Raw genomic sequence first — 27,277 nt, 5'->3', positions numbered from 1 at the left:
AAGTGTGTACAACAAATGCTTAACACTGTCCTCTGATACTGCCTTACTGCTCGACCACACTACCACAAATAGAGAGTAAGGTTCTATCTAACTTTACCTCTGCCTACCTTTGGGGTTCCACTGGACTCTGTACACACTATACCTCACTTTGGTATAGTATATACAGAGCCAGCTTCCTATAGTAACATAATCCTTCCTGGTGATTCTGGTACTTTCAACATAGGCTTTCAGTCCTTCACGATGGGTAGGTTGTGGGAATGGTTCTAAAAGTGACAGGAATAATTGCACCTCAAAAGGGACCAGAAGCAAAGGTCTCCAAATCATTAACTTGTGAAAGGAGTAATGCCAACGTTAGCAGTTCTATAGTTCTCAACTAGGGACTTTTTTTTGTTACTGCTCATATTATAGACAGGTTGTCTTTAAAACAAATTCTTAGATTTTGTGTATACGTAGATGTTTGATTGTTCTTTTTTTAAATCCCTCCAGATAAAAAGACCATACTTCCATGTAAAACCTTTGGAGAAAGCCCAGCTGAAAAATTGGAGAGAATACTTGGAGTTCGAAATTGAAAATGGGTCTCATGAGCGAGTAGTGGTCCTGTTTGAAAGATGTGTTATATGTTGTGCCCTCTATGAGGAATTTTGGATCAAGGCAAGCAAAAATCTTCCCCTTCTACCCTAAATGTATTTATAATTTCAAACATTTGATCTGGTAACTAACATTGTATTGTTGAATATTGTTCATATATAACTATGTCTGTTGCATTAGGGGATGGTCTGCTTGCAACCAGATTTGACTGCTGCATATGCCAACTCCGTTGCCTCTCTACGTCCTTCCTTACAGAAACTAGTCTAGTGGTTCAATAAGGTGCTGAACGGGTTTTAAAAAGATTTTTTTTATTCAGTCATCTTTTTAAGCCCTCTAAACACACACTGAAGCTTGTATTAATGATCTGCTTTTATATTTAGTATGCAAAGTACATGGAGAACCACGGTGTTGAAGGAGTACAACATGTTTATAGCAGAGCTTGCATAATTCACCTTCCAAAGAAGCCACTGGTCCATTTACTCTGGGCGGCCTTTGAAGAACAGCAGGGTAAGGTTTTGCTCAATTGTATTCATTTGCAAAAATGTTTTATTTATTTTTTTATTTCTAATTTCGCGGTTTAATAAACTTAACATATGACATAAGCAGTCAGTACTCTCATTGATATGGTACATTGTACAATAAAGTGGTATACGCACATCAGCTATAAACAGATTGACATATTATGCCCCATCCATGTCTAGATGCCTCCCATTACCAACAATTCCAAGTGTCCAGTCTCAGCCATGCACAACCCCCAGTACGCTTTATAGCTAGGCAGGGTATCCCTGTTTATCAGTCAGCAGTCCTCTAGGTTGCCGGGCTCCCCGCAGCATCATCCCCATTGTGTTGACCCTGCAAGAATGTCTGGAGCATGGTCTCTGTGATCAATGTCCTCCTCCACCCCCTCCTCTCTGTGCAGTCTTTTCAGTAGCACTTCTTCCTCCAGCGCCCACTCCTCTATGTCCTGGTCCCATTCAGTGAGCTATTTATAGACTACCAGTGTATTACTGTTTGGGGATTGGCAGTATTAAGTCTATGGTTGCAAATCTCTCCTGTATTTGGGCTTGAGAATTATGCCCAATAGGCATTTTCATATGGTTGCATTGAGTCAAACGCAAGTCACTCTCTCAAGCTTTAGGAACACATCTCTCCAGTACTGCTGTATCTTACTGTACGTCCAGGTCATGTGTTGGAATGCGGCTCCATGCTCATCCCATTGGAGACAGTCCTGGCAGATCTGTAGTCTAACAGGCATCAAATAACCTCCTGCACTTGTGCACAAGCCATTGCCCATTCTGCATCTATCAGTGGGGACTGATGATCTTCATCCAAAGCTCATCAAGCCCGCAGGTGCACTCGGCTTCTCTTACCTGCTTATACTAGAAGAGTCGGCAACCCAATGAAGTGAGAAACTGGGGGTTAGACTAGGCAAAATATGAAGAGCGCCACAAGTTTCTAGCTATCATTTGTTCTATTGTTCGCATGTGGGAGGGAAAAGGGGGATGTAAAACCTGTATTTAATTGATTGAAATGCATGTGGATCGTATTTGAGCAAATGTTTGAATAAACAGACTTATTAAAAAATGTCAGCAACCCATCAATCTCCCAAAAGGCAGACTGGTTGATTGGATATATTGAGTTTTGCAGCATATATAGGCAGCATGGTAACAGGACCATTTTTTCCAGTGCCACCCTACCCATTACTGAGAGGGGGAGAGATATCCTGAGTTGTTTGGATGCTGTAAGCCCCTTAAATGTCTTACCTATGTTATGCACATAGTGCGATGCTGCCATGCAGGTCACCCAGACCCCTAGATAGTGAAATGCCAAGGCCTCCTATTTAAGAACCGATTGCTCCACATCCACCAACCCTGCCAGTGGATATAGCAATGTTTTGTGTTAAAGTTGTAGGCCCTTCAAATACCTCCAGGCCCACAGGTGTATAGGTACGATTCACTGGGTTGCGTTACATAGACCAAAGCGTCATCCCCATACCACATATACTTCGCTGCCTATATGTACACCCCAAGGTTCCATCTCGTGCCGCTGCCAAATTGCTAATGGCTTAATCACTATCACAAACAGTAGGGGCAATAACTCTCCTCTCTGCCTGGTTCCTCTCTCCATTGTCCAGCTGCAGGATGTTCTACCTCAGAGTAAACCCTTGTGGTCTGTGTATAGAAATCACACCCAGCACAAAAAAGTACATGCAAATTCCCATTGCCCTGAGAATCTCAACCATGAATTCTCACTTTAGGTGTAGGAAGCTGGCTCTTTATATATCAAAATGAGATGTATTGTGTAAAGAGTCCTAGGGTTCCCTTATGAGTTGCCAAGGGGCTTGCTATGGCAACCCCAAGGTGCTCTGTTAGGGGGTAGTGTCGTAGTGAAGCTCTTGACTTAACACAGAGGAGTGCACGACTTCTGAAAATACATACAATGGTCAATAAATGACACAAGCGACTCAAAAGAGATCCACACCAATTTATAAAAATAGCAATTATCTGTGAGAAAGTGCCCTCTTTCTGCATGGTTGACCCCACTTTTTGCTGAACTGCTGATGTGCTTGGACTGAGTGTGCCCTGGGCTCCTGCTAATCATGTACCCAGGGCCTATGTTCTTTCCCTAAAACTGCATTGAAACCCAAAGCCAATTGGCATCTCTGGCGACAGGTCAGCCCCTTGTAAATGGTACCGCAGGTACCCAGGGCACTGTGACCAGAGGAGGCCCCTAAGGGGTGCAGCACTTATTGTGCCACCCTTAGAGGCCCTGTACCCTGACACCCACACACTGCCTTTGCTGGCTGACTGTCTTGGTGCAGAACAAACCACAGAGTCGACATGGCACACATCCCTGTGTGCCATGCCCACAACACACTGCCCTGGCATACCTCGGTTACCCCTCTAGCTGGGTGCCCTATGCCAGTGGTGTGGGTACAAGGGCGGTGCCCTGTACCCCTACAGTACCCAGGGCCATTCCTGGGCACTGAAAGTGCAGTGCTGCCATTAAGAGTATATGGTGCAGGGAGGTCGTCATCACGAACGCCACAGCACCATGACAGCTACTCTTAAGACTGGGAAGTTTGGTATATAACTTCTCAGCACATTAAATCCACACTGATGCCAGTGTGTAATTTAATGTAAAGTGCACTACAGAGGGCAACTTAGAGTTGCCCCCTGAAACTAACCCATAACCAGCGTCCTGACTGAGAGGCTGCCTAGGCTGCCACCCAGCAGACATGTTGCTGGACCCCTGGGTAGAGAGCCATCCGCTCTCGTGGGCCTGCAACAATGCACATCCTGGGGCGAGGTGCTAGGCCTCCTCCCCCAGGATGGGCAGGGGAAGCTTCAAAGTTATGCCGACTTTGTGAGCTTCTCCAGGCCACTTGCCGTACTCTGCAACTGGCCCCCACCGGGTCTGACCCCCACTCTGGCGGAAGACAGGCAGGAAAAACAAAGTGAGGAAAGGGGGTGCGCCAGCCTCTGCCAACCCCACCCCTCAGTTGGGGGAGGCGAGGTAAAGCACAACTCCGGGCTCTTGCAATTTTGAGAATAGGGAGTCCTTTTCCTGTGCAGCAGCTTGATGTCTCAGTCTTTCAAGAGTAGGACAGGTCTTCCCTCCTTGGCACAGCTCTTCCCTAGAAGCTCCGCCTGGTAATGCCCAAGTTCCTGGGGTTCAGTTCCCTCTGGAGCTGATAGGTCTTATCCCTGAGGAGAGGGGACCTGGGCGTGTGACTGATCAGAAGCTGGCTTCCCAGACTTATTGCCTTTAGGGTTGCGAGACATTTACAGACGCAAACACCCTTTTTCACCATTAGATTTACTCTGTACTCCGGTTTTTATAAATCCCCATTCAGGGATTCCCAGCATGGCTGCATTCGATCTTGCCTCTACCTCATCCCATGCTGAGGACTCAAGATCATTCCCTAGCAGACATTCAACAAGAATTGCAGAGGACATGAGCACCTTATTGCCAGTAACCCTTCCCCACTTCCAAGGACACCATTGCCATGGAATGAGCCTTGGTCACATTATTAGCATTGGTGACTGGATACATTTATCCAGTCAGATACTGTTTTGGAGATGCTTGTTTTTCAGTCACCATGGTGACATTTGAACCTGTATCTCGCAGTGCTTCCACTCTAATCCCATTAATATGAGGCTGTTGTCTTTTCTTCTCCAGATTAGAGTGCCATACAGCTAGGGCAACTACATCCATCCTCCCCTCTGAAACTAAAGTTGCTTCAGTGTGCTCTCTGACATGGTAATGGCACACCAAGGATCCCATCTGGAAGCCCACCACTGCAGTAGGAACTGCAGGTGCAGTAAGGGGCAGGGCTAGAAATATCTGAAAAATGGTGCTAGACCTGCAGGTCTAGTACCTTGAAAAGTCTCCTTGACCTCACAGTAACCTACTTGACCTCCGCCTTTGAAAGCGGAGCAAATGTGACAAGATAACAAGATTCAAAGGCATCCTTATTGCTCCTTTGCTTTGTGAGTAATAAAAAGGCCTTTAAATCTTATCTTGTCACATTTGCTCCGTTTTCAAAGACTGAGGACAAATGTTTGTTTTCCTACTTGCCAGAAAGGGCGAGTAGGACCTAAAAATAGCTTGACCTCACAAAATTTAGCTCGCAATTGCGAGCGGTCGAGTGGATTTGTCGAGCCCTGAGGGGGTTCTTTTTGGGACAGATAGGGTATTTAGTTAGGTGCTGATTGGCTTTGCAATTAAAGCTCCAAGCCTTCTTGGAATCCCAGTTCTTTCCTTGGTACCCACCTTTGATCTGTGTATTGTCTCGGGCCCTTTAGAAGACTGTTTTTATCTTTGGGTTGCCCACTCTCTTTTCCTTGGTGGGCAATTAGCAACCCCTTTCTTTAGGTCACCCCCTCCATCGGACTTGTTTGACACCTTAGTCTTGACCTAATGGTTAGCCTTCTTTCCCAATTTTTTTGGAGCGACTGGACCAAGGTCCTTAAGGAGTGATGCAATTTTTCAGAAGCACAGTTAGTTAACAGATGATATTTCATAATAAGATTGGAAAGACCATCATAGTCTTGCACCTTGTTTTTTGACTAAGAAGTCAACAAAATCTACCAAGGTCTGACTCGAGGTTTTGCGAGTCTCTCTGAACCTGATCCTGTACTCCTCAGTGGTGAGTCCAAAGCCCTCAATCAAGGTATCTTTGAGGTCCTAGGACTCTGCATGTGTCTCATTCAGTGTCGGGAGTCTATCCCTACACTTTCCAGGAAACCGCTCAGAGAGTAGAGAGCCCCAATACTTCTGGCTGAATTTTCTCATCTTCCAAGCCCGTAACCCATTTGGTGATGTCATTGTCTTCTACATATTTAGGGACAGTCCCTTTAGTGATTTTTGGGTCAGAAACTTCTTCATTAGAGGCAGATGAGCTGCAGATTGTACACTTAGCATTAGATCGCCACCTGGTGTTGGGCTCGGATGATTGCATGTTGTTGTCGTCTTGGAAGAAGTCCTTGTAGTCACGAGATAAGGGACTCCTCCTTTTGACGACAGTGCGCATGGGCATCGGCTCCATCTTTAGATAGTTTTTTTCCGCCACTGGGTTCGGATGCAACTTTTCGGCTCCGGTTCGAAAATCTACTTTTCAAGGAGTTCAACGCGCAATACTTTCCAAAAACAAACTTTAACTTCAATATACATAGACTCGACCTCATCACTTCGATTCTGGTCGTCGACGCGGGCCGTCGGGCCTACCCACGCAGTGAGGCCTACACCTCATGGAAAGGACACCATTCAAAAAATGCCCCAAGTGTGGAGCAAAATTTCCACACAGCGACCATCACGAGGTGTGTAACCTGTGTTTGTCACCGTAACACGACGAGTCGACCTGCACAGCTTGTGCGTCCTTTCGATCCAAGAAAACCATTCGAGGTCGGAGGGCCCGTCGACGCAACACGCAGGGATCAGTCCGGAACCGGTAGATATCTTCGAAGGTTCATGTGTCCCCGAAGAAGATTCCGATGATCTCCAGATCGTATCTGAAGCAGACGACTCTGATGACTCGATACCATCAGGTCAACGCGTGAGTACGACTGCCCCTACCCCAGCCCCAACACCTAAACCAAAGGCCAAGGTCAAAACTCCGCCTTCGGGGCCCAGTCGAGACCGAGACATTGCTTCGAAAGCCCCTTCCAATGAGCTCCGCTCCGAAGAAAATATTAAAGCCTTCTGGTAGCTCCATACCGAGCAAACCGTACGTGCCGATACAGCCATCTCCCTTGGCACCGGAACCGAAAGACGTCCCGGTTCCGAAAAAGACCCAGAAACCGTCGACTTCTAAAGACAATACGGCACCAAAACCAATTAATCCTGTTTCCGACGCTTCCAAGCCGACCAAAACAGCTTCCAGTCCAAAATCTTCGGTGCCGAAACCTACAAAGTCTGTTACCGATGCCTCCAAGCCCTCGTACCAGGCCTCGACGCCGAAAACAATATCTTTGGTGCCGAAACCACACCAAAGGACTATACAACAACTCCTAAGGCTAAAGAAAAGCAGAAATCGGGCCCGGAGCAGAAGAAATCAGCGCCAAATGCATTTTCTGAAGAAGACCTTTTGCACCTGATCCATAGCAAAAGAAGATATACATAGACCCAGAAACAGGACATGTTTCCACCATACTACACAGGAAGAGGAAGTCTGATACACACCTACACCTCCAGTGCCTGTCAAGAAGGACTCTGTCACATCTCCTATGCACCCTTCTTCTCCTGTATCTCCCTCTCCTGCTGTCCCTTTAAACATTTCACCTCAAAATTCTCCTCTTTATTCTCCACAACATACACCTCCTCAGGATGCTGATGATGATCAGTATAGCATGGGGGGGAGGGAAAGACCCAGATGACCCTTTTCCCTACCCAACAGGTTCACCAGACTGGGAGTATCCAAACCCACAGGATATACCAGATATTCCTGACCCACATATATACCAGATATTCCTGACCCACATATATATATCCATTTAAACCTTCTCCTCCAGAAGACCATATTGGGTTTGGACACTTGATTAATAGGGCTGCCATCTATCACAATGTCAACATGCATTCAGATGAGGCAGAAGAGGACTTTTTACTAGACACTTTTGAACAGTCCCAAAAATCTGTACTAATACTGCCAATGATTAAAGGGGTTATTAAACATGCCCCAGAAGTGTTTAAAGACCCTGTGCGGGCTAGAATCTTAAACCCAAGGATAGACAAAAGTACAGAGCAGCTCCTGGGGATCCTGCTTACATTAAGGGGCAGCTACCCTTAGACTCCCTAGTAGTTTCAAACGCTAGGAAAAGAGCAAATTCACAAACATCAGGGGAAGCACCACCTCCTGATAAAGAATCCAAAAGCATGGATGCTTCAGGGAAAAGAATAGCTGCCCATGCTAGTAATGCAAGGTGCATTGCTAATACACAGGCCCTCCTCGCAAGATATGATAGGGCTCACTATGATCAGCTAGAGAAACTACTTCAACATCTACCTGATCAATAGAAGGCACAAGCAGATGACCTCATACAAGAGGGTAAGCTTATATCTAACGCCTCCATTAAATGCGCACTAGATGTAGCAGACACTGCATCCAGGGCAATAAACACCAGTGTCCTTCTTAGACGTCACGCGTGGCTTGCATTTCAGGATTTAAACAAGAGGTACAGACTACTATCTTAAATCAACCATTCAACCAACACCAGTTGTTTGGTCCAGAAGTAGACACAACTCTGGAAAAAATGAAAAAAGACACTGATACAGCCAAGTCTATGGGAGCTTTGCAGTCCACCCAAGAAAGATGCTCCTTTCGTTGCTCCTTTTACAGAGGAGGCTCCAAACTAGCTGGAGCAGACAATTCAGCTTCCTTTAAAACTAATACACAAGCATCCTCTAATAAAGGAGACTTTAGAGGGGGCTACAGAGGTAATAACAATAAGAGAAGAGGTCGAGGTAACAAAAATATCGATCCTCTTCTACCACTAACCAGTGACTTCCTTCAGCTCCCCCAACAGCATACCACTCCTGTAGGGGGGAGATTAACACAGTTCCTACCTGTCTAGAACTCCATCACAACAGACAAGTGGGTAAGACAGATTATCCAGTATGGTTACTGCCTAGAGCTTACAGCTACCCCTCCAGATATGCCACCCAGACAGCGTCCAATGTCCACAGAACATCTAATGCTGCCCCAACAAGAGGTTCTCTCATTGCTACAAAAAGATGCAATAGAGCTAGTTCCATTGCAACATCAAGGAACAGGGGTTAGAAAATACTGTTATATGATTATACTTACGTTATACATGTAACGCCTCTTTCTGTCTTTGACCTGTTTATTTCTTCCCTATACCCCTCAATCCCCCATGTGTATATCTATATATATAAATTAAATACAAGACTTCCATGTATGCCCGGGGTTGGGTTTCTGGAATGTGTGTGGGTAGTCCGTAGGTTTCGCTCTGCTGCGAGTCACATATCCGACTTATGGATCTTTATTTACTACATTGAGGTTTGATACCTTTTTACTCTGGATTGCACTCAGCACTGGTGGCACCACCCGTCGAACCATCTAAGAGTTATTAGCCAAATATGGGTTCGAATACACGTCGCGATAGTAACACGATCATAATATTTATATATACTTACTTTTTGGATATTAGTATAAGGTGACTTACATATGCGATTTGGATTTCTTCTCGGAATCCAATTGGATCGAAACGGCTTGTTTATATGGAGTTAGAGACGTGAAGGGAAATGTTTTACCGTTACAGTGTTTTTGCACAATAAAAGATAGAGTAATATTGCTCCTACAGAGAGTAGAATACTTGTTATTAATAGGGGACACATAATAGATGTCTCCTCTTCCTAATAATGTTTTGGCTGATTGAGTTTTAAAGTTCAATACGGAATTTAGCCACTACAAGATGGCGACCATGTCAATTACGTTTGGGAACCGGTTACTTATTGAACATGGCGCCCGAGACGCACGCCAGTTGCCGAGTGACACCGGAGTAAGCGTACACGCTTGCTACGAGCGGTAAGCATTAACTAAACTGGAGATTTTACTTCACTTTTTAAGTTGAAATCACAGTTTCTAAGAACGGTATGTTCTTTTTCTCTTTCTTGATAATAGCAAGTGGCAGATGTACACGTACCCGTGTTTGCCTGGATATAAGACAATTTTTGACAGAAAGACAAGGATATTTTGGCTTCTTTATTGGAATTAGAAATAGTTATTCGAGGTGAGTGATACGACGTGTTAATTAATAAGTGAACCCGATGTTACAGTAGAGATAGGTTTACTGAGGATATTACATTTATTGTATTACAGGAGTTACATGGCTCGCTCATATTGAAATATTGAGACATAAACGTGGAGATTAACAAGTGGAGATTTATATACGCTTTGAATTTGTTTTTATTAGTGAGTATATTACTTTATTTGTCGAATATAGTGGTAGATGCAAAGCTGAGGATGGCCTCCTATCGTTTCAGATCCCGATTTTGGTTACATTATTGGAAATCACTATGATATGAAGATTACTTAAACTGGTAAATTTCATTTTCCTATTACTGACAGATTTGGGACTTTGGGTCTTATCTTGTTTTCTTTATACACCAGGGTATGCACTATCTTATTCGGGTGCTTTTTCTTTATTAAGTCAAAAATCACAAATATATCAGGATTAGGTCTTACACATAGTGGTGACTTCACCTCTAAATTTTATGAAAGATTTGTTTAAAGATTTGAGTTGTAAATAGTGTTTTATTACTATCTTCTTGGCTTGCAGCCCTGAAGAAGTCGAAGGGCATGATACTAATGCCTGACGAAACACGTGTTGGCTGCCAATTTTGATTGATGGAAGAAATGATGAAATAAAATTGGACAGATGCTGTAACCAACAACATACCTGGGTGTCTCGATTGAAGTGACTTTACTTATATGGACTCGATTTGGACATAATCTGGGGATCATAATATTCTGGATATCTATCAATAATTGGACTGATTTAGCTGTGTTGTATACATATTTTGTTATTGGAAGTGCTCAGCAAGGAATTGTTTTGAATGTTATACCTGGATAAGGTTTTCTGGGATTGTAGGGAAGAGGAGTGACCTTCCTTTCTTTGCTTTGAAGCACTTTTCTTCACTGTGATTCTAATACCGAGTGCCATATTCTTGTTGTGCGCCTGTATATATACCTGGTCATCTCCCTAAATTTGTCCACTCTGAAAGTGGGTTCATCGACGACTGCTCGGTTTCGGTGTAGTTGGAATCTGGATTGGACTTTCACGGTTTTTGCTTGCTGCAGTGGGTCGGGTACCCCGGATATTGGTCCTCTGCAGCTCCAAATGGTCTTGGTGTCCTCTCACTTGGTGGGGTGACAGATCTGACCTTCAGGAGCCTCTTCCTGTGGAGCTGCTGTCGGGCTGGCCGGTGATCTGTAACTCTGTGAACTGGACTTTGCTCTTTGGTGCTTGCAGACGAGTAGATCCTCTGCTCCAAGGGAGATTGCTGGCAATTTGCGAAGGGCTGGCTGTCTCCAGGGGTTCTTGGAGGTTGGTCAGCTGCAGGGCAAGTTGCTGGTTAAGATGGTCGTGACACCCATTGACTAGCTAAATGAATTGTGAGTTCCGAACGAAATAGGCAGAACCCAGAGAGTCATTGTATTAGAAACAGATGGGTGAAACCTGTGATTTTCCAACAAATGCACTACAATAATTGTATTACTTGCATGTGATGACCACTTTGTATTGTTCTTTTGTAATAAAAAAATAAAAATAAAAAAAGATGGTCGCCACATGGTGCAGGCGCCAAAAGACCACAATGAGTCTTAAGTTCTCGCTATTCTCGCGGCTCTTCTTTGTCCTCTTCTTCTCCATACATTGAATTTAGTTCCTGATGTCCGGGGTGCTACCTAAATACAAAATTTAGGGGCAATACAGGGGTGACGGGTAGAAGCCAATGGCCTACTTAACTTTTAGAGAGCCTACATCTTCTGAGAGTAGGACATGCCTCCTGACTACCTAATTGTCCCGCCTGTCACAGTGCTACATGGACTTGGGGCAAAGGGTGGCATCTCCCCTATCTGGGGAAGCCTTGAGTTGCATATCAAAGGCGGCAGAGGCTTTTGAAGCCTCCTGCTGATCACTTAGCCATCCAGCTTGGAAGAGGTGACATCACCTCCGGCCAGAGCAGGCATTATTTCTGCCCTCCGAGAGCACAGGCTCTCGCCTGCAATCTGTCCGCAACCTGTGTATGGTGGCAGGCTGGTCTACACCAGTCAGCCAGAACACTAGTAGTCTGTAGTTCTTCTGGGGTCCCCTCTAAAGTGCCCTCTGAGTGCATGCATTAATAAATCCATCACTGGAATCGGAGTGAGATTATTAATATGAGCTATTTGATGCCAAACATCTCTAGTTTCAGTGAAGCCATCATGTAGCTAGGGAACTCGTAAATACCAGTGTTCAGCACATGTAGTCAAAATGGCTTCCTTTTCAAATTGTTATATCTAAGAATTGACATGAACACCACAGAGGCATATCTGCCCATGCAGGTATGTCCACACTTGTAGTATGCACATTGCCTTAGGGCTGTAAGGCCTGGTGTAGGGGTGACTTACCTATACTGCTTGCAGTGTCTGCAGGCATGGCACACAAGAGGTGTGCCAAGTCATATCTTCACTTTTCTCTGCACCATGGCACGCAGCCTGCAATGGCAGGTGGCATGTGGGTGCTGAGGGGTCCTTTAGGTTGGCACATTGCATGCTACAACCCTTAGGGACCCTCTTTAGCCTACTTGCCCTAGGTACTAGGGACTTACAAGGGGGGCTAAATGTATTGTCAATTGTGGGAACAATTGTGCAGTCTTAGGGAAAGAGATCTGGCACTGGGACATGAATAGCAAGAATCCAGTGCACTTCTGTTAAAATTGCATCAGATACCATGCAAAAAGTTGGGGTAACATGTCAAAAAGGGGCCCTTTCCTACAATGTTAAGTTTGTGTTGACATATGCATGTCCTTACTTTCCTGTAAGGCATCCCACTATATCTTAGGTGGCATCGGGGCATAAGTCCTAAAAAAAGAAGTGGGGGAACTAACCTATTTAATCAGTATGCAAGTGGCATCACGGGGCGTGACATCACAGGAAGTGGCATCACAAGAAGTGACATCAGATCTTAAGCCCTCACATATGTTTAGCAGGTCTTGCAAACCCTCCTGATTTAGGTAGAAGATTCATACTTTTGTAAGCTTCACATAAACCAATGTTGCCTTTTTTCAGCTTAAAGCTTCCTCTACCGATAGTGCTTTAAAAGAAAAAATTGTGATATTTAGTGATTACAACGCCCAATATGTAGTAAGCGCGATGTACATTCTATTTATTTTGTGCAAATACTGGGAAAGATCAACACGTCTGACATTCTTACAGGCCATGCAGATCTCCTAAACAGAGCCTGAACAAAGTGAAAAGCTGCCTCTCTTAAATATGTGTGTAGTGCTAACAAGGTGTGAGCCTTTGTTTCCCCTCCACTGCATTTGCTTCTAGGTGTGAGGCTCCTGACTGCTGCCAGCCAGGAGACTCGAACAAAAGGAGGCCTGATGACCCCTCAAATTCGGCCTTTGTAATGGGCCCAGCAGAAGTCTGAACTTAGAACCCCCCTCCCTGCCTGCACGTTGTTGCGATCGAAAACAGATAACGTGCAGGCGCTGCTGAAAGTGTCCAGGTGTTTAAAAATTACACCGGGACAAATTAGCATCTTTTTCAGTGGGGCCCAACTTCTTGGCAGGGCGGACGGCGTCCACCCTGTGAAAAAAGTGGGTGAACACCGTCCACCCGCGTGTACCCCCGACTCGTGCCCTGGGTGGCATAAACAGATGATCGTCTCGATCACATAGGAGTAATTGCAATTAGTACTTTTTTTTATTGACCTTAAGACTGTTCCTAAAGCACATTTCTTTGTACTCCTGGTTAGGGGACATACAATGCACGGCCTCAAAGGATAGTGACCCACTAGTGGAGTAATGACTCATAATGTTTTAGTCGGGGAGTTCAGTTCATAGGCTTTGTGTCTTGTGGTTACTGAGATGCCGTTGATGTTTCTGTTTCTTCTGTGAGTGAAATCATTGGTTTCTCCAGGTTCAGTGTACCTGCCTTTCTGTTTGCGCCTTGGGATAGGTCGTAAGTAGTGAATCCCTGTTATGGGTTCCCTTAGTCATTTGTGTTTTATTCTTGATTTCTTCGTTTTTTTCCAGACTGAATATGTCTGCTTTTGTGTTGTAGTCTGTGATTTGGCTACAATACCGACGTTGGTGTAGAAATTTGCTAAAAGGTAGCTTTTCACATAGTGGTTGAGGGTGGAAACTGTTAAATCTTAAATGGATGTTTCAGTCCATAGGTTTATGCTACATATCATTTGCAAAGAAAACCTCTATCTAGGAAGTTCTTTACATCCAAGAACGCGATTTCCTGGTTACTGGTGTGTGTGTGAACATAAAAAAGGGTCCTTAGTGTTAATCCATTTAAGGGAGTCATTGTCTCTCTCTTGCATGCAAGGCTAGATAATCAAAACATCATCGATTTTCTCTCTCCTAAATGCGTTTATTATTGCAGAAAGAGTAATTCGAACCATATACATGCGTTTGTTCAAGTTAGTGAACTTACAACCCAGCAATACTTGTGGCGAAGGCACTTCCGATGTAGGTCCTAAGTACCTGAAGAAACAGCGTGCCTTCAAATTCGAAAATGTTTCGTATTAGAAGGACTGCTAGTAGGCATTACATGTGTCTAGCCATGTGTGCCATTAGTGCTTGGTGGATTTTCAAGGGTAAACTGTTTCTATCTTGAGAATGTGTTGAGTACAAACCTTTTGTAAAAAAAATAGAGAAAGCAGAGCATGTAACAATGGTAGTGAAACAGCTGCTCAGCTCCATCGTTGGAAAGTTGTCGGGAAATCACTGTTTAACAAAAGTTGAACTTTCAACTTTGAGACCATGATGGAGCAGAGACAAGTGTCACCTACCATTCTTTTAAAGTTGTCTCCTGCCTCCAAAATACTCTTGGATTTTGTTGGGTTAGGCTTTTACTGTTTGACTTAGTCATGTTACATAGAATGTGAATTGAATTATTTTAAATAGTGACTGAACTGTGAATGCAGAGCAGTAAGGATACCTTGTGCAGAGATAGCCACTTGTGCAAATCTCCTTTTTTTTCAGGAAACATTGATGAGGCAGGAAGAATTTTAAAATCCTTTGAAGAGTCTGTTGAAAGCCTAGCGATGGTCCGTTTACGAAGAGTAAGCCTGGAGCGGCGACATGGAAATTTAGAAGAATCCGAACGCTTGCTTCAGGAAGCAATGGCAAATGCCAAATCTAATGGCGAGTCCTCATTTTATGCCATCAAGCTTGCTCGCCATCTCCTCAAAATTCACCATGATCTTCCAAAAGCAAGGAAAGTGCTGGACGAAGCCATTGAGAGAGACAAAGTATGTGGTAATTGTTCTTGGCTAAAATTAGCACCTCAGTGCTGTATTGTTCCAGGGATACAAATGGTTCTCTAATACCTTGCTGTTAAAACATTGTAGAACTCCCCGATACCTTTGTAAACTAACTATACTGCCCAATGCGGGGGGAGAATATGGGAGAATGCCAAGACTCTGTATTGGTGCTAGTCAGCACATGTAAGATTTTCCTGCTTTGTGAATGATTTTTCATTTTAACATGCTTCTTTCCAGTAAAATGTGAATTCTTGGTCATATTCATTAATTAGAAAAAAATCATTGCATTGTCCTACCTTTTCAGGCCGAAGTGGGAATGTCTGTTCATTAGGCACACTTGGTGCAAGCAGGATATCTCAGGTTGGAGGTTTGAAATATTTTGTCAAGCGCTTCACTCATCTAGGTCTAAAGCTTTAGGCTCTACAATTTAATGTTTCAGCATACCTTTTGCTCTACATTTTCCTCGATCATTTTTCCGTACATTTTCCTCTACCATGCAGTTTGCAAGGCTATATTTCCACTATAGTGCCAACTTTGGCACACCCTCATTCCCTTTGGACCTTAATGCTGAAGTACTTGCTCTGGTGAAAGAATCCTCCCATTCTTGCTTTCCGTGGGGTCTTCCTAATTTCCCATATGCTTTCCTCCGCAGTCTTTTCTACTTTATTTTGGCAGTTGCGCTGTTTTATAAATCAAGTAAATCGTTTTCTAAAACCACCTCCTGTGTAAACAGCCATATCTCAAATGTTAGGATTTTAATTGATGGATCTACTACCCAGTGCAGGATTTGATATTGGTGATATTTTTGTTGAGCTACTCAATTGGTTTCATACCCTATGTGCCATATGCATCTTAAAGTAATTTATAGTGTTTGTCCATTCAGCAATATGATTCCCGTTCATAATGGATTATTTGCTGCAGGAAAGATCGGCGATTGGAAACAGTGTAAGCCTGTTTCACAGTTAATCTGTCCCACACTGCCAGAGTAGCTCTAGTAACTGGGGACGACTAAAGAACCCAGCTTTAATGCTTCCTTTTGAAACATGGAATTTTCCTAATATGCTTGTCCACTGGAATTATGCGACAGACTAAATGATACAGCAAGAAAGGGAAGAGTATGCAAGGTAATGTGGCACAATTTGTAGCAGTTATGCTTTACTGTTAGGAACACTATATGGGCAAGGGTTCCACTTCATTAGTATCAGTTTAACATCTGTCTATAATTGTAGACTTCATGAACTTCTCCTGCCTCATATTGGGTATCTAATCTAGACATTTGATAGCACAAGAGTTACATCCCAGTCCTATTACGTTGTAATTTCCCTACCTGATCGACCCTGTATCGCTTTCAAGATCTCTCATGGTCATTTGGTGACTTTGCCCCTGTGTTTTTGTCAGATGCATTTCCGCAAAGCCCCCATGCATGGTTGCCATCCAAAGATTTATCTTAGAGGCATGTGAGCTGTAGATCACATGTTTATGCATAGATCGCCATCTAGTGTTGGACCTGGTTGTTTGCACTTTGTTTTTCTTCGAAGAGGTCTTCCTAGTCCAAAGGTAGGTGACTCCTCCTTTGGGTGATAGTGCGCATGTTAATCGACTGCATCTTCAGAAGGTTTTTTTCCGCCATCGGCTTCGGATGGTAATCTGTGCGCTCCGGTTCAACGCTGATCCTTCGGTTTCTCTAAGTGCGTACAACACTCACCCTCTACGGTATTGTTGCTGATCGCGTTCTCCAATCCCTGTTTATCGTGTTGATTGATAAACCCTATTTCGAAGGAGAGCTCGTGGTAGACCGTTGGGCCTAGCCCCCGGTTCGACTTGCAGTCGATGGAACAAACTCCCTTTAAATTCTGTCCTTGGTGCCACGCGAAATACCCGCGCACCGATTCACAGGAAGTGTGCAACCTGCGTTTGATACCAGAACACAGTGAACAGGACTGCGGCATGTGCCGAGTTTTCCGCTCCAAACGACTCTTTGTGACCGTCTAGCTCGACAACGGGACATGCAGAGCAAACACACATTTTCCATTCCGGACTTATTTGGACATGAATCTGATGAAGAAGCCGGCGACACTATCGGAGCTGAGAAGGAACAGGAACAGATACAGATCTCCCTTTCCGATGATGGCTCCGACCAGGATGAAGACATCCCGCATGGACAATGTACTGTAAGTACAGTCCCTACATCGCCCGACTCCCAAGTCAACCGAAAAAGAAGGCTCCGGACCAACCCGCGCCATCAGGCCCCGGTCACCACAGAGACCACGCTTCCGACGCACCGACTTCTGGCCCTGCACCGAAGCTTACCAAAAAGACTTCCGGCTCCGAAAAGCCCCATTCCAAATCAGGCACTGAGCGAAAGCCTTCGGGGTTGAAGACAAAGTCCAGCTCCGACCAACACCACTCTGCACCGAAAACCACCTTGGATCCGAAAAAAACAAACTCAAAACAGTTGGCACCGAAACAGGCTGATACACCAAAGTCATCTAAAAAGCATAGTTTTGGTGATCCGCTCGAGAAACTAGACCCAAAATAGAAAAGTTTGGTCATACATCCAAAAACCAGACACATTACCACTAAGGTGACTCTAAAGAGAGGGGCTAATATAGAAGAGGAATGACACATTCCAGTGAGGAAGAAAAGTATTGGAACAAACCCTACCCCTTCCCCATCTCCTCTTCCATCAACACTTTTGCCTCAGTCTCTACCTGTGCCAACTTCACCCGAGCACTCACCACCACACACACATGACAATCAGGGTGATGGGGATGATGATAATCAGCCAGGACCTACAGATGAGTGGAATAACTACAACACTGGCTCGCCCATAGACAATGATCCTGACCTATATCCTATCAGGCCCTCTCCACCAGACGAACGTGTAGGTTATATTGAATTCCTGGCCAGGGCTGCCAATTACCGTGGTGTCCAGCGCCATAAAGAATCCCTTGAAGAGGATTTCCTTTTTGAAACATTGAACAGCACACAAAAATCAACTAGTATGTTGCCCACACTCAATGGAATGACCAAGCATTTAGAAGAGATATTTAAGGATCCTGTTGGGGCATGTATCCTTACCCCTAGTGTGGATAAAACATACAAACCTGCACCATCTGATCCAGTCTACATAAGCGGACAATTACCCTTAGACTTGTTACTAGTTTCCAATGAATGCAAAAAGGCAAACTCCCAAACTACTGGAGACGCTCCACCCCCAGATAAGGAGTCTAAGCTTGTTGATGCTTTAGGAAAAAGGGTAGCCTCCCAGGCAGCTAACTTTTGGCGCTTATCTAACACACAAGCATTGCTAGCCAGATATGACCCTGCGCATTAGGATGAAATGGAACAACTCATCCAATTTCTACCCCAAGAACACAAGTCTAAAGCGCAAGACCTGGTACGTGAGGGGCAATTAATTTCAAACAATCAAATTAGGTGCTCCCTTGATGCTGCTGACACATCTGCCAATGCGCTAAACACTAGTGTCCTTTTCAGAAGACACGCCGGACTACGCATATCAGGGTGCAATCCTGATTATCAAACTAGGGGCGTAACACAGGCCCCCGTAGCCCACGCGGTGCGGGGGGGGGGGGGCTAGCTCCAAGGGGCCTCCTCTGCACTGAACTCTGGCCGGGAGAGCTCCCGATTGAGCCCGAAGGGGGCCCCCCTAAGTACCGGGCAGGGCGGCCCCCTCACTTTTCGTTATGCGAGTGGTTCAAACCTCCATTTTGAACACACCTTTTGATAAAGAACACCTTTTTGGGCCAGTGGTCGATTCTTCACTTAAAAAGATGAATAAAGATACTGAAGTGGCTAAATCTATGGGAGCTACACAAGGCTGTGGGTCCTTTTGGCGCTCTTTCTGTCAGGCAGGGTCCGAAAATACTTCCTCTGAAACTGCATCCACCTATAAGGGCAATAACTAACCCTCCGGTTCCAAAACTTACTTCAGGGAGGGTTATAGAGAAAACAACGGCAAAAGCAGAGGTAGAGGCTCGAACACACGTACCTCCCCCTCAATACAAAGCAGTGACTTGCCCATAGTCCCCCCGACCACTTAACACCTGTGTGTGTGGGGAGGGGGGAGGGGGGGGCGGGAGGGTGAGACTGTCACAATTCCTACCAAAGTGGCAGTCGATAAAAACCGACAAGTGGGTTTTACAAATTATCCCTTCTGGTTACTGCCTGGAGTTCATTAACACTCCTCCAAACATTCCCCCAAAGTCGCACAAGCTTTCACTATATCATCTACACCTCCTCAAACAAGAGGCAGGATCCTACTACTATAACAAGTTATAGAGCCCGTACCACCACCACCACCACCACAATATCAAGGGTCGGGCATGTATTCCTTTTACTTCCCAATTCCCAAAAAGGAAGGCTCTCAGACAAATATTATTTCTCAGAGAACTAAATTTTTACACAATCAACCGGTACAACCTCTTTTGCAAAAGGGCGACTTTGTCTACTCTAGACTTAAAGGACGCCTACTTTCACATTCCAATCCACATGGCTCACCGAAAATTTCTCAGGTTTGTGGTAGCAGGTCAACATTACCAATTCAAGGTACTCTCATTCGGAGTCACCACTACCCCCAGGGTTTCCACAAAGTATCTGGCGGTTGTAGCTGCGCATCTAAGAAGACAAAGCATTCATGTCTTCCCATACCTGGACATTTGGCTCATCAAAGGCGCCATGTATCAACAATGTTGCAGGCATACTTACATACCCATTCTTTTGCTTCACCAGCTGGGGTTCACAGTCGATGTGCCAAAATCAAATCTTCAGCCAGCCGATACTCAGAACTATCTAGGAGCCACTTTGGATACTCAAAGGGCTCGCTCGTTTCCCAACGCAGCCAGAATGCGAGACATTCAGGCATTAATTCTCCCGTTTCTAGCCAGTCAGTCACGTCCAGCTCGAGTTTCTATGTAGCTATTGGGAATGATGGCGTCTTGCCTCATGATGGTTCCCCATGCCAGGCCGCACAAGCATCCACTTCAAGAATGCTTAGTCAGTCAGTGGAACCAGTCACACGGTCTGTTAACCAATCTAGTGATGGTAAGCAGCCGTACTCATTGCTCTCTGCAGTGATGGAACACTCAAAATGTGTAAAAAGGACGGCCGTTCATATACCCGGTTCAACAGACAGTATTAACAGCGGACGCGTCCCTAACTGGCTGGGGAGCTCATCTTCAACAACGCATAGTACAAGGGCTGTGGAGCCACCAGCCAAGTTGCTCCACATCAATCATTTAGAGCTGATGGCAATCTTTCTAGCTCTCAAAGCCTTTCAAGATCACCTGTCTCGCAAAGCTGTCTTGGTTCGAACCGACAACATGACAGCCATGTACAACATACAGAAACAGGGGAGACACACTCTCTCTCCAACTGTTCCACTCAGCCCAAGACATCTGGAGGTGGGCTATTCACCACAAAATCTATCTCCTAGCAGAACACCTCCCAGGAATTAACAACCACATTGGTATCAGATACACGAATGGTATCTTCATCCTCAAGTTCTCCAACCATACTTCCAAGCTTGGGGAGTCCTTCACATAGATCTGTTTGCAACCCCCCAATACGCAAAATGCCAAAGCTTCACCTCCAGGTATCCACACCCGGTATCCAAGGGCAATGTTCTATGGATGAACTGGTCAGGGATATTTGCCTACGCTTTTCCGCCTCTCCCACTCATTCTCAGGCAAACATCTCTCATGCTAATCCTGGTAGCTCTAACATGGGCACGTCAACGCTGGTTCACAACCCTGTTGGAACTCCCTCTGGTACTGCATCAAAAATTAAATTGAACTCCCAGTCTCCTCACACAGAGCCATGGAGAAATCAAACACCCAGATGCCAAACAATGGCTCCTGAAGTCATAGAGTTTGGTTATCTGAACCTTCCACAAGACTGTATGAACATTATTAAGGAGTCCAGAAAGCCTACCGCAAGAGATTGCTACGCAGCCAAATGGAAGCGATTTGTTATCTGTTACAATAACAATCAGATCAACCCTCTTCCTTACAAAACATTATCTGCTACCTGTTACATTTGCAGAAGTCATCTTTGACCTATACATCCATCAGACTGTATCTAGCTGTAATTGCAGCCTATCTTCAAAATAGGTAACATTTATCACTCTTTAGAGTGCCTGTAATCAAAGCATTTATGGAAGGACTGAAAAGAGTTATTACCACCAAGACTTCCACCTGCCCCAGTGTGGAATCTTAATATAGTCCTCACAAGGTTAATGGGTCCACCGTTTGAACGCATGCACAAATGTGAACTACAATTCCTCACTTGGAAAACAGCTTTCCTCATTGCAATCACTTCATTAAGGAGAGTGGGTGAACTTCAGGCACTAACCATAGAAGAACCCTTTTTCCAGCCACACAAAGATAAAGTGGTTCTTCGTACCAATCCCAAATTCCTACCTAAGGTAGTATCTGCATTTCACATAAATCAGTTGGTTGAATTACCTGTTTTCTTCCCTCAACCTGACTCAGTTGCAGAACGAGCTCTCCACACCTTAGATGTTAAGAGCACTATTGTATTACACTGAAAGAACAAAATTTTTTCGTAAGACCAAACAACTTTTAGTTGCTTTTGCACCACCTCACAAGGACAATCCTATATCCAAATCAGGTATTGCTAGGTGGATCGTTAAATGTATTCCGATTTGCTATGCAAAAGCCAAAAGGACTCTAATGGTAATCCCTGGAGCACATTCCACTCGTAAACTGGGAGCTACTATGGCTTTCTTAGGGAACATCTCTATAACTGACATCTGCAAAGCTGCAACGTTATCCACACCACACACATTCACCAAGCACTTTTGTGTAGATGTGTTAGCCAGACAACAAGCTAATGTGGGCTAAGCAGTACTTAAAACACTATTTCAGACACCTCCATCAGTTACAGGATAGCCACCATTTAGGGGAGACTGCGGTACAGTCTATGCATAAACATGTGATCTATAGCTCACATGCTTCGAACGAAAAATGCTATTTACCCAGTATGCATCTGTTATTGGCATGTAGAGCTGTAGAATCTCAGGCGCCCACCCACCTCCCCGGGTACCTGTAACTGCTGAAGTTCTCTTGTTACTATTCGTACATACACATGACCATCTCTATTCTTTACTACTACTCCATTCTCTCACCCTCTGCGGTAAAACAATCTGAAAATAGTGCGCATGGTCATCGACTCCATCACCCAAAGGGAGGAGTCACCTACCTCGTGACTAGGAAGACTTCTTCGAAGAAAAACTAAGTGCAAACATTCGGGCCCAACACTAGATGGCGATCTATGCATAAGCTTGAGATTCTACAGCTCTACATGCCAAGAACAGATGCATACTGGGTAAGTAGCATTTTCATATTCCACTATTGGATTGGGACACAGCGCTCCGTACAGAACACTGAGAAGACAATCAAGTAGTTGAGATAAAAGCTTCATTGAGATTGAGAGTGGACATTTTAGTGCAGAAAATCACCACAAAAACAGTTTGATTGCAAGTTATTCAATGGGTCTTCCAAGATGTGTGTCGGAAATGCACATTTGAGGGGAGGGTGGTGGTGTGAGACATTTTAAATGCTCTTTAAAGATCCTACCCAAATTGACACCAAAAACGTGCCAAAATAATCAAGCACACAATGTGTAACCTTTGTTTTCCCAAGGCGCATAGGTCCTAGAGGTGCAAGGCTCATGAGGAATTCTTCCCTATGACCCTTAAGGAAAGGGAGAAGCAGAGGAGGGCCCACTGCACCATGATGAAAGCACAGCTCAAAGATGTTTTCCTAAAGAAGCTAGTACTGTCGAGCGATTAGGAGATGCCTACAGAAGCAGAGGTGGTGCTGGGGAGGGCTCCAACATTGAAGAAGCCTACTTTGTCATTGAAATCGAGGAAATGCCGAAAAAGCTCCAGAGTACATACAGCCCTCCAAGAGACGCATTCCCACAGTACTCCTGGGTCGCTGTACCCATTGCATCTGTTAACCCGAGTTTACTATTTAGCGCCCCTTCACCCCCACAACTTACTAGTTAGTCATTCATCTTTCGGCTTTTTTATGCAAGTCAGCTTCTGTGTCAAATGGGACTTTGGCTCTGCTGCTTACCACTTGGCAAATGTTGTAGTAGGTCATCCTTCACTTACACATGGATTCTTTGTTTTTCCCTTTTGCGTGTTCACCCTTGTCCAGAGATTTTTCTGTGTCTGGTTCTGCATTATCTCTGTCCTCATCGGCTGGACCAAGGACATTCCGGGCCACTTTGATGGTCCTCATGACCCTCTTTCCCTCAAGCTACTTAAAAATCAAACAAAAGTGTTAACCTATTAAGGTTTTTCTCATTTTTGCTGGTGATCAGCAATTGATCTGAAGTCTTCTCTCCTTTATTGGGTTGCCATATCCTAGAAGATGTAAAGTCTTTGATAATGAAGGACAACTTCTCTTATTTCACATGTTTATTGGACTGCCCACCAGAGAGCGCCAGAGAGCTAACTGAGACGCCGGCCAGTAACGGCTGATCGCCATTCAGTACAGACGCCAGAAGGCTGCCGGCAGCTGCGAGACGCACGGGGCTACCACAGCCGCTGTACGGGACCAACACAGGCGCCTGCAGGGTCGCAGAGGCGGAGGCATACCAGCGCAGCGCAGCGGAGGTCGCGCACCTTCCCTGTTCCCGGACCTACATCAGAGGCGGCAAGGTCTCGTGCCCGCACCCGCAGTCTCGCATGGAGGCACTGCAGAGGTGACCTGCACCTGCCTGCACCTGTACTTGCCTGTTTTTTTTGCGTTTGCACCCACCCTATATCCTTATACCCCTATACCCCTATACCCCTATACCCTCGATCAGGGAAAGGATCGAGGTCCCACACACAGGATCTGACCCGCCAGCTGCCTGCCAGGACCGCGCCTGTACCTGCTCGCTTGTACCCTCACCCACTCGCTCCAAAACACCCCAACCCGGATTAAACCTGCACCGGAACCGTGGGGGACATGAGTGTTGAGTACCAAAGCGGAGGCTGCTGAAGCTGCGGTGGGGTGGGGGTTGCAGCAGGGTCGTGGGTCTGGAAAGATCAGGGTCTCACCGGAGCTAACCTCAAGTAGCAAAGCAAGCAACAAAGCAAAGACAAAAAAGGGGAATAAGAATAAGAAAACAGCCACCGACGGCCCAACACCCCTCGGAGTGGAGCAGAATCGTCTCTCCCTAACTGAGCCTCTATTGGGCCTGGCCAGCACCGGAGCGAAACAGGGGCATTCAAAGGACTTGCTCCAAGCATCACCGGCTACCGAGCCCCTCAATAGGAAAAAGCTTCACCAGCCTAAAATTTACACTAAGTTTGAGTTCCTAAAGGACGCAGGCTCCGCCATTTTTTCAAGCAACAAGCACCTCCAAGGATTGCAATCCCCGTTGTCACCCTTACCGCTGCTGGGCAAATGTGCACCACTACGCGACACTACCACATGCGCTAAAAGCATCCTGCCCCAGGGAACTTTAACGGTCATGGCTGATTTTCATAAAAATGGTACTTCAAATCATAGGTCAACAAGTGCAAGCGCACCATTTGAGCTTCTAGAGTCCTCACCTGTGTTAGGAAAGTCCCCGGACTCTACCTCTAAACAGCAGCTAACACCTGCCCACTTGGCTAGCTGTACTCCAAAACACTCATCGGAGGAGACCGTTGCAAACCTAATATCCACCTTAGAGGCGCTAGGAGTAGAAAAACCTAAAAACCCGGACCCCCTAGACAGATGCTTGAGTGCGGGCGAAGTAGGGGCTGGACCACAGCCTCTAACAACGGAAAATAAACAAACTCTGGCCACTCCCAAGGATATTCAACTAGACCAGGGCGGACACTTCAGGAGCCCCAACCACAGTATTTTCACCAAAGCCCACCTGGCTGGTATAGGCCCCTCACCACTCACAGAACCGGGCAATTACGCCTCAGCATCAAGCCTCTCGTGTAGCGCAGCACTCCGCGCGGAACCCAGCCAACACAAGTCCAATCAACACAACTCCAGCTGGGATGCTGAATGCAGGGTCAGACCGTCTTACCCGAACGCACAGGGGCGAGAGGACATGTCAACAACCAACAACCGAGACCATAAAAACCTGCTTTCCCTCAACTCCTCTTTGGTTGACGACAACACCACCAACACTGCCCCAATTGCGAATCTCGAATTGGCAACTGACAGAGAGCAGGGAAAAGACCACAATACCGGAACCTGGACCTCCCTTCTAAATACAATTCAGCTAGCTGTAGAAGCTATGCAATATCAATCGGACAAAATGGATCTCCAACTTAATCTCCTCAACACACTGACAGTCTTCACTGCGGGGATTGACGAAAAGTTAGGTAACCTGAACACCCTGATACAAAGAGCACAAACAAAAACATACTTAAGTTGTAACTGCAATCAGGCAGTAGACAAATTAGCAACACTGCCTTCAATGCGAACAGATCTAATAGTGGACATAAAATCGCTGCACAAAGGCAAAGACCTCAAAGAAACGGGCTCCAATAACTTTGCAGAAAGTAACATCCGCAGCAATTCACATGACACAAACTCAATCGGCCACGAATCCCTCGTAAACGAGGATCTTTCCCAGAAGAAATCTGAGTCCCCAAAAAAACTTAATGCAAAACAACGACGACAACAAAAAAGAAAAGGTCGTAAGCAAAATCTATCGCCAACCTCAACAAAACTCTTTCCTATATTCTCTGGCTTTACCAGGAAACGTACGGAGACTTCAAACACGGGCAACCCCTCTGAAGGGGAAACCCCAGCAGCTATCAGCCTAACCCAGCCGCAAAACACAACTAGCAGCCCTTTGCATCAGGAAGAACAGGGGCCCCAAGCCCGACCGGCTGCTAACTTACCTGGACACCTAGATACACACACAATAACTGCGACAAGTATTAGCCAGCACATACAGTCCATTGTGTCTTTAGCAAAGCAGGAGCTAGTTACCGAACGCCAATTGGCAGCCTCGACATCGCCTATCAGGGAAGCCTCTTACCAAACGGTCAATCCCTCCGAGTGCCCCAACCAGGTCCATCAAACTTCAGTGGCAACAAAAACACCCACCCCACTGATCATCAAGGAGGGGGTAAGGGAAAGACCCACAGGCCATATGTCATGCCAATCGCAAGACGATCAAACTAGGGCTACACTTATGACAACTGTAACTATCCACTCTGCCCAAAGTCAATCTGAACAGTCAAAGACAATCTGGCCACAAAAGATGCAAACAACATTGAAGCAACCAACGCCAATCAAAGCACCAATCCACAGCTCCAACCCGCCAGGTGACGGCAGAAATCCAGTAGCGTATAATACCTCATCTGATCTGGGCGTAGCAGCACTCGCCCATGCTGCAAAGGTAAAATGGAAGGCAAACGGTAGCAAAATGCATCTAACTGAGATCCTTGTCTTCCACCCGGAATACACCTCGAAAGGGCAGCAGGACGTGCTGAACAGAGGCAACATTCTCAAACTGATGAAATGCGTCCCCACCTTGGGGGCATAAACTCCAAAGATTTACTTTTGGTCAAATTTTTGCCCGCTCCGAATACAAGCAGCCAGGAGGCGACTAGGACGACTTGGTCCTCCAGCGATGTTGTTGACCTAATTGCATCAGAAGCAGCCCAATTTAAGAACTGGGGTATCAAGCTCGTTCCTCTACAAAGACCAGCATACCCTTCGCCACTCCGCAGAAGTAATAGTGCTGCACCAGCGACGCAACAGACTAACCCCTGTAGCGTACTAAGGGGCGCGCTGGGAAGATCACCGACAAAAAGGGAGAACAGCATTTGGCAGCAACCAGTGGACAGGCTGACAACGACAACTGGTTCGGAGTCAGTGCTCACAACAGGGTGGCGCAAATCAGTCTCAAGGAATCATCAGCCTCGTACATCCACCACTGCCAACTCCAAGGGAAACCGCCCGGGGGAATGGGCAGAAGCAAGCACAAAGGAAGCAACTGACTCAAACTACGCACCAGTAAGAGGAACACTGTCCCGAACGATTTTTACATGCCCCGAAGAGGTATGACGCCTTCACCAACTGGGAGAAGACACCAATTTTTGGCATCTGTTCTTGGAACATACATGGCCTATTCTCCAAAATGGATGACCCGGACTTCATAAAGTATATCTCACAATTTGATATTGT

At 45.5% G+C, this 27,277-nt stretch overlaps 1 protein-coding gene across 1 annotated transcript in view; it reads left to right on the top strand.

Annotated features, from left to right (window-relative positions):
- The window catches only part of PRPF39 (pre-mRNA processing factor 39), a 464,264-nt gene that overhangs the window by 268,885 nt on the left and 168,102 nt on the right, over window positions 1–27,277 (top strand). The window contains exons 9-11 of the mRNA XM_078659680.1: window positions 487–651; window positions 969–1,095; window positions 14,812–15,080. Of these exons, the coding sequence (XP_078515806.1) occupies window positions 487–651; window positions 969–1,095; window positions 14,812–15,080 (561 nt within the window). The remainder of the gene's footprint in view (window positions 1–486; window positions 652–968; window positions 1,096–14,811; window positions 15,081–27,277) is intronic.

This window comes from Lissotriton helveticus, chromosome 9, assembly GCF_964261635.1.
Source record: "Lissotriton helveticus chromosome 9, aLisHel1.1, whole genome shotgun sequence".
NCBI classification, from domain to species: Eukaryota; Metazoa; Chordata; class Amphibia; order Caudata; family Salamandridae; genus Lissotriton; species Lissotriton helveticus.
This window is presented reverse-complemented; position numbering and strand designations above follow the sequence as displayed.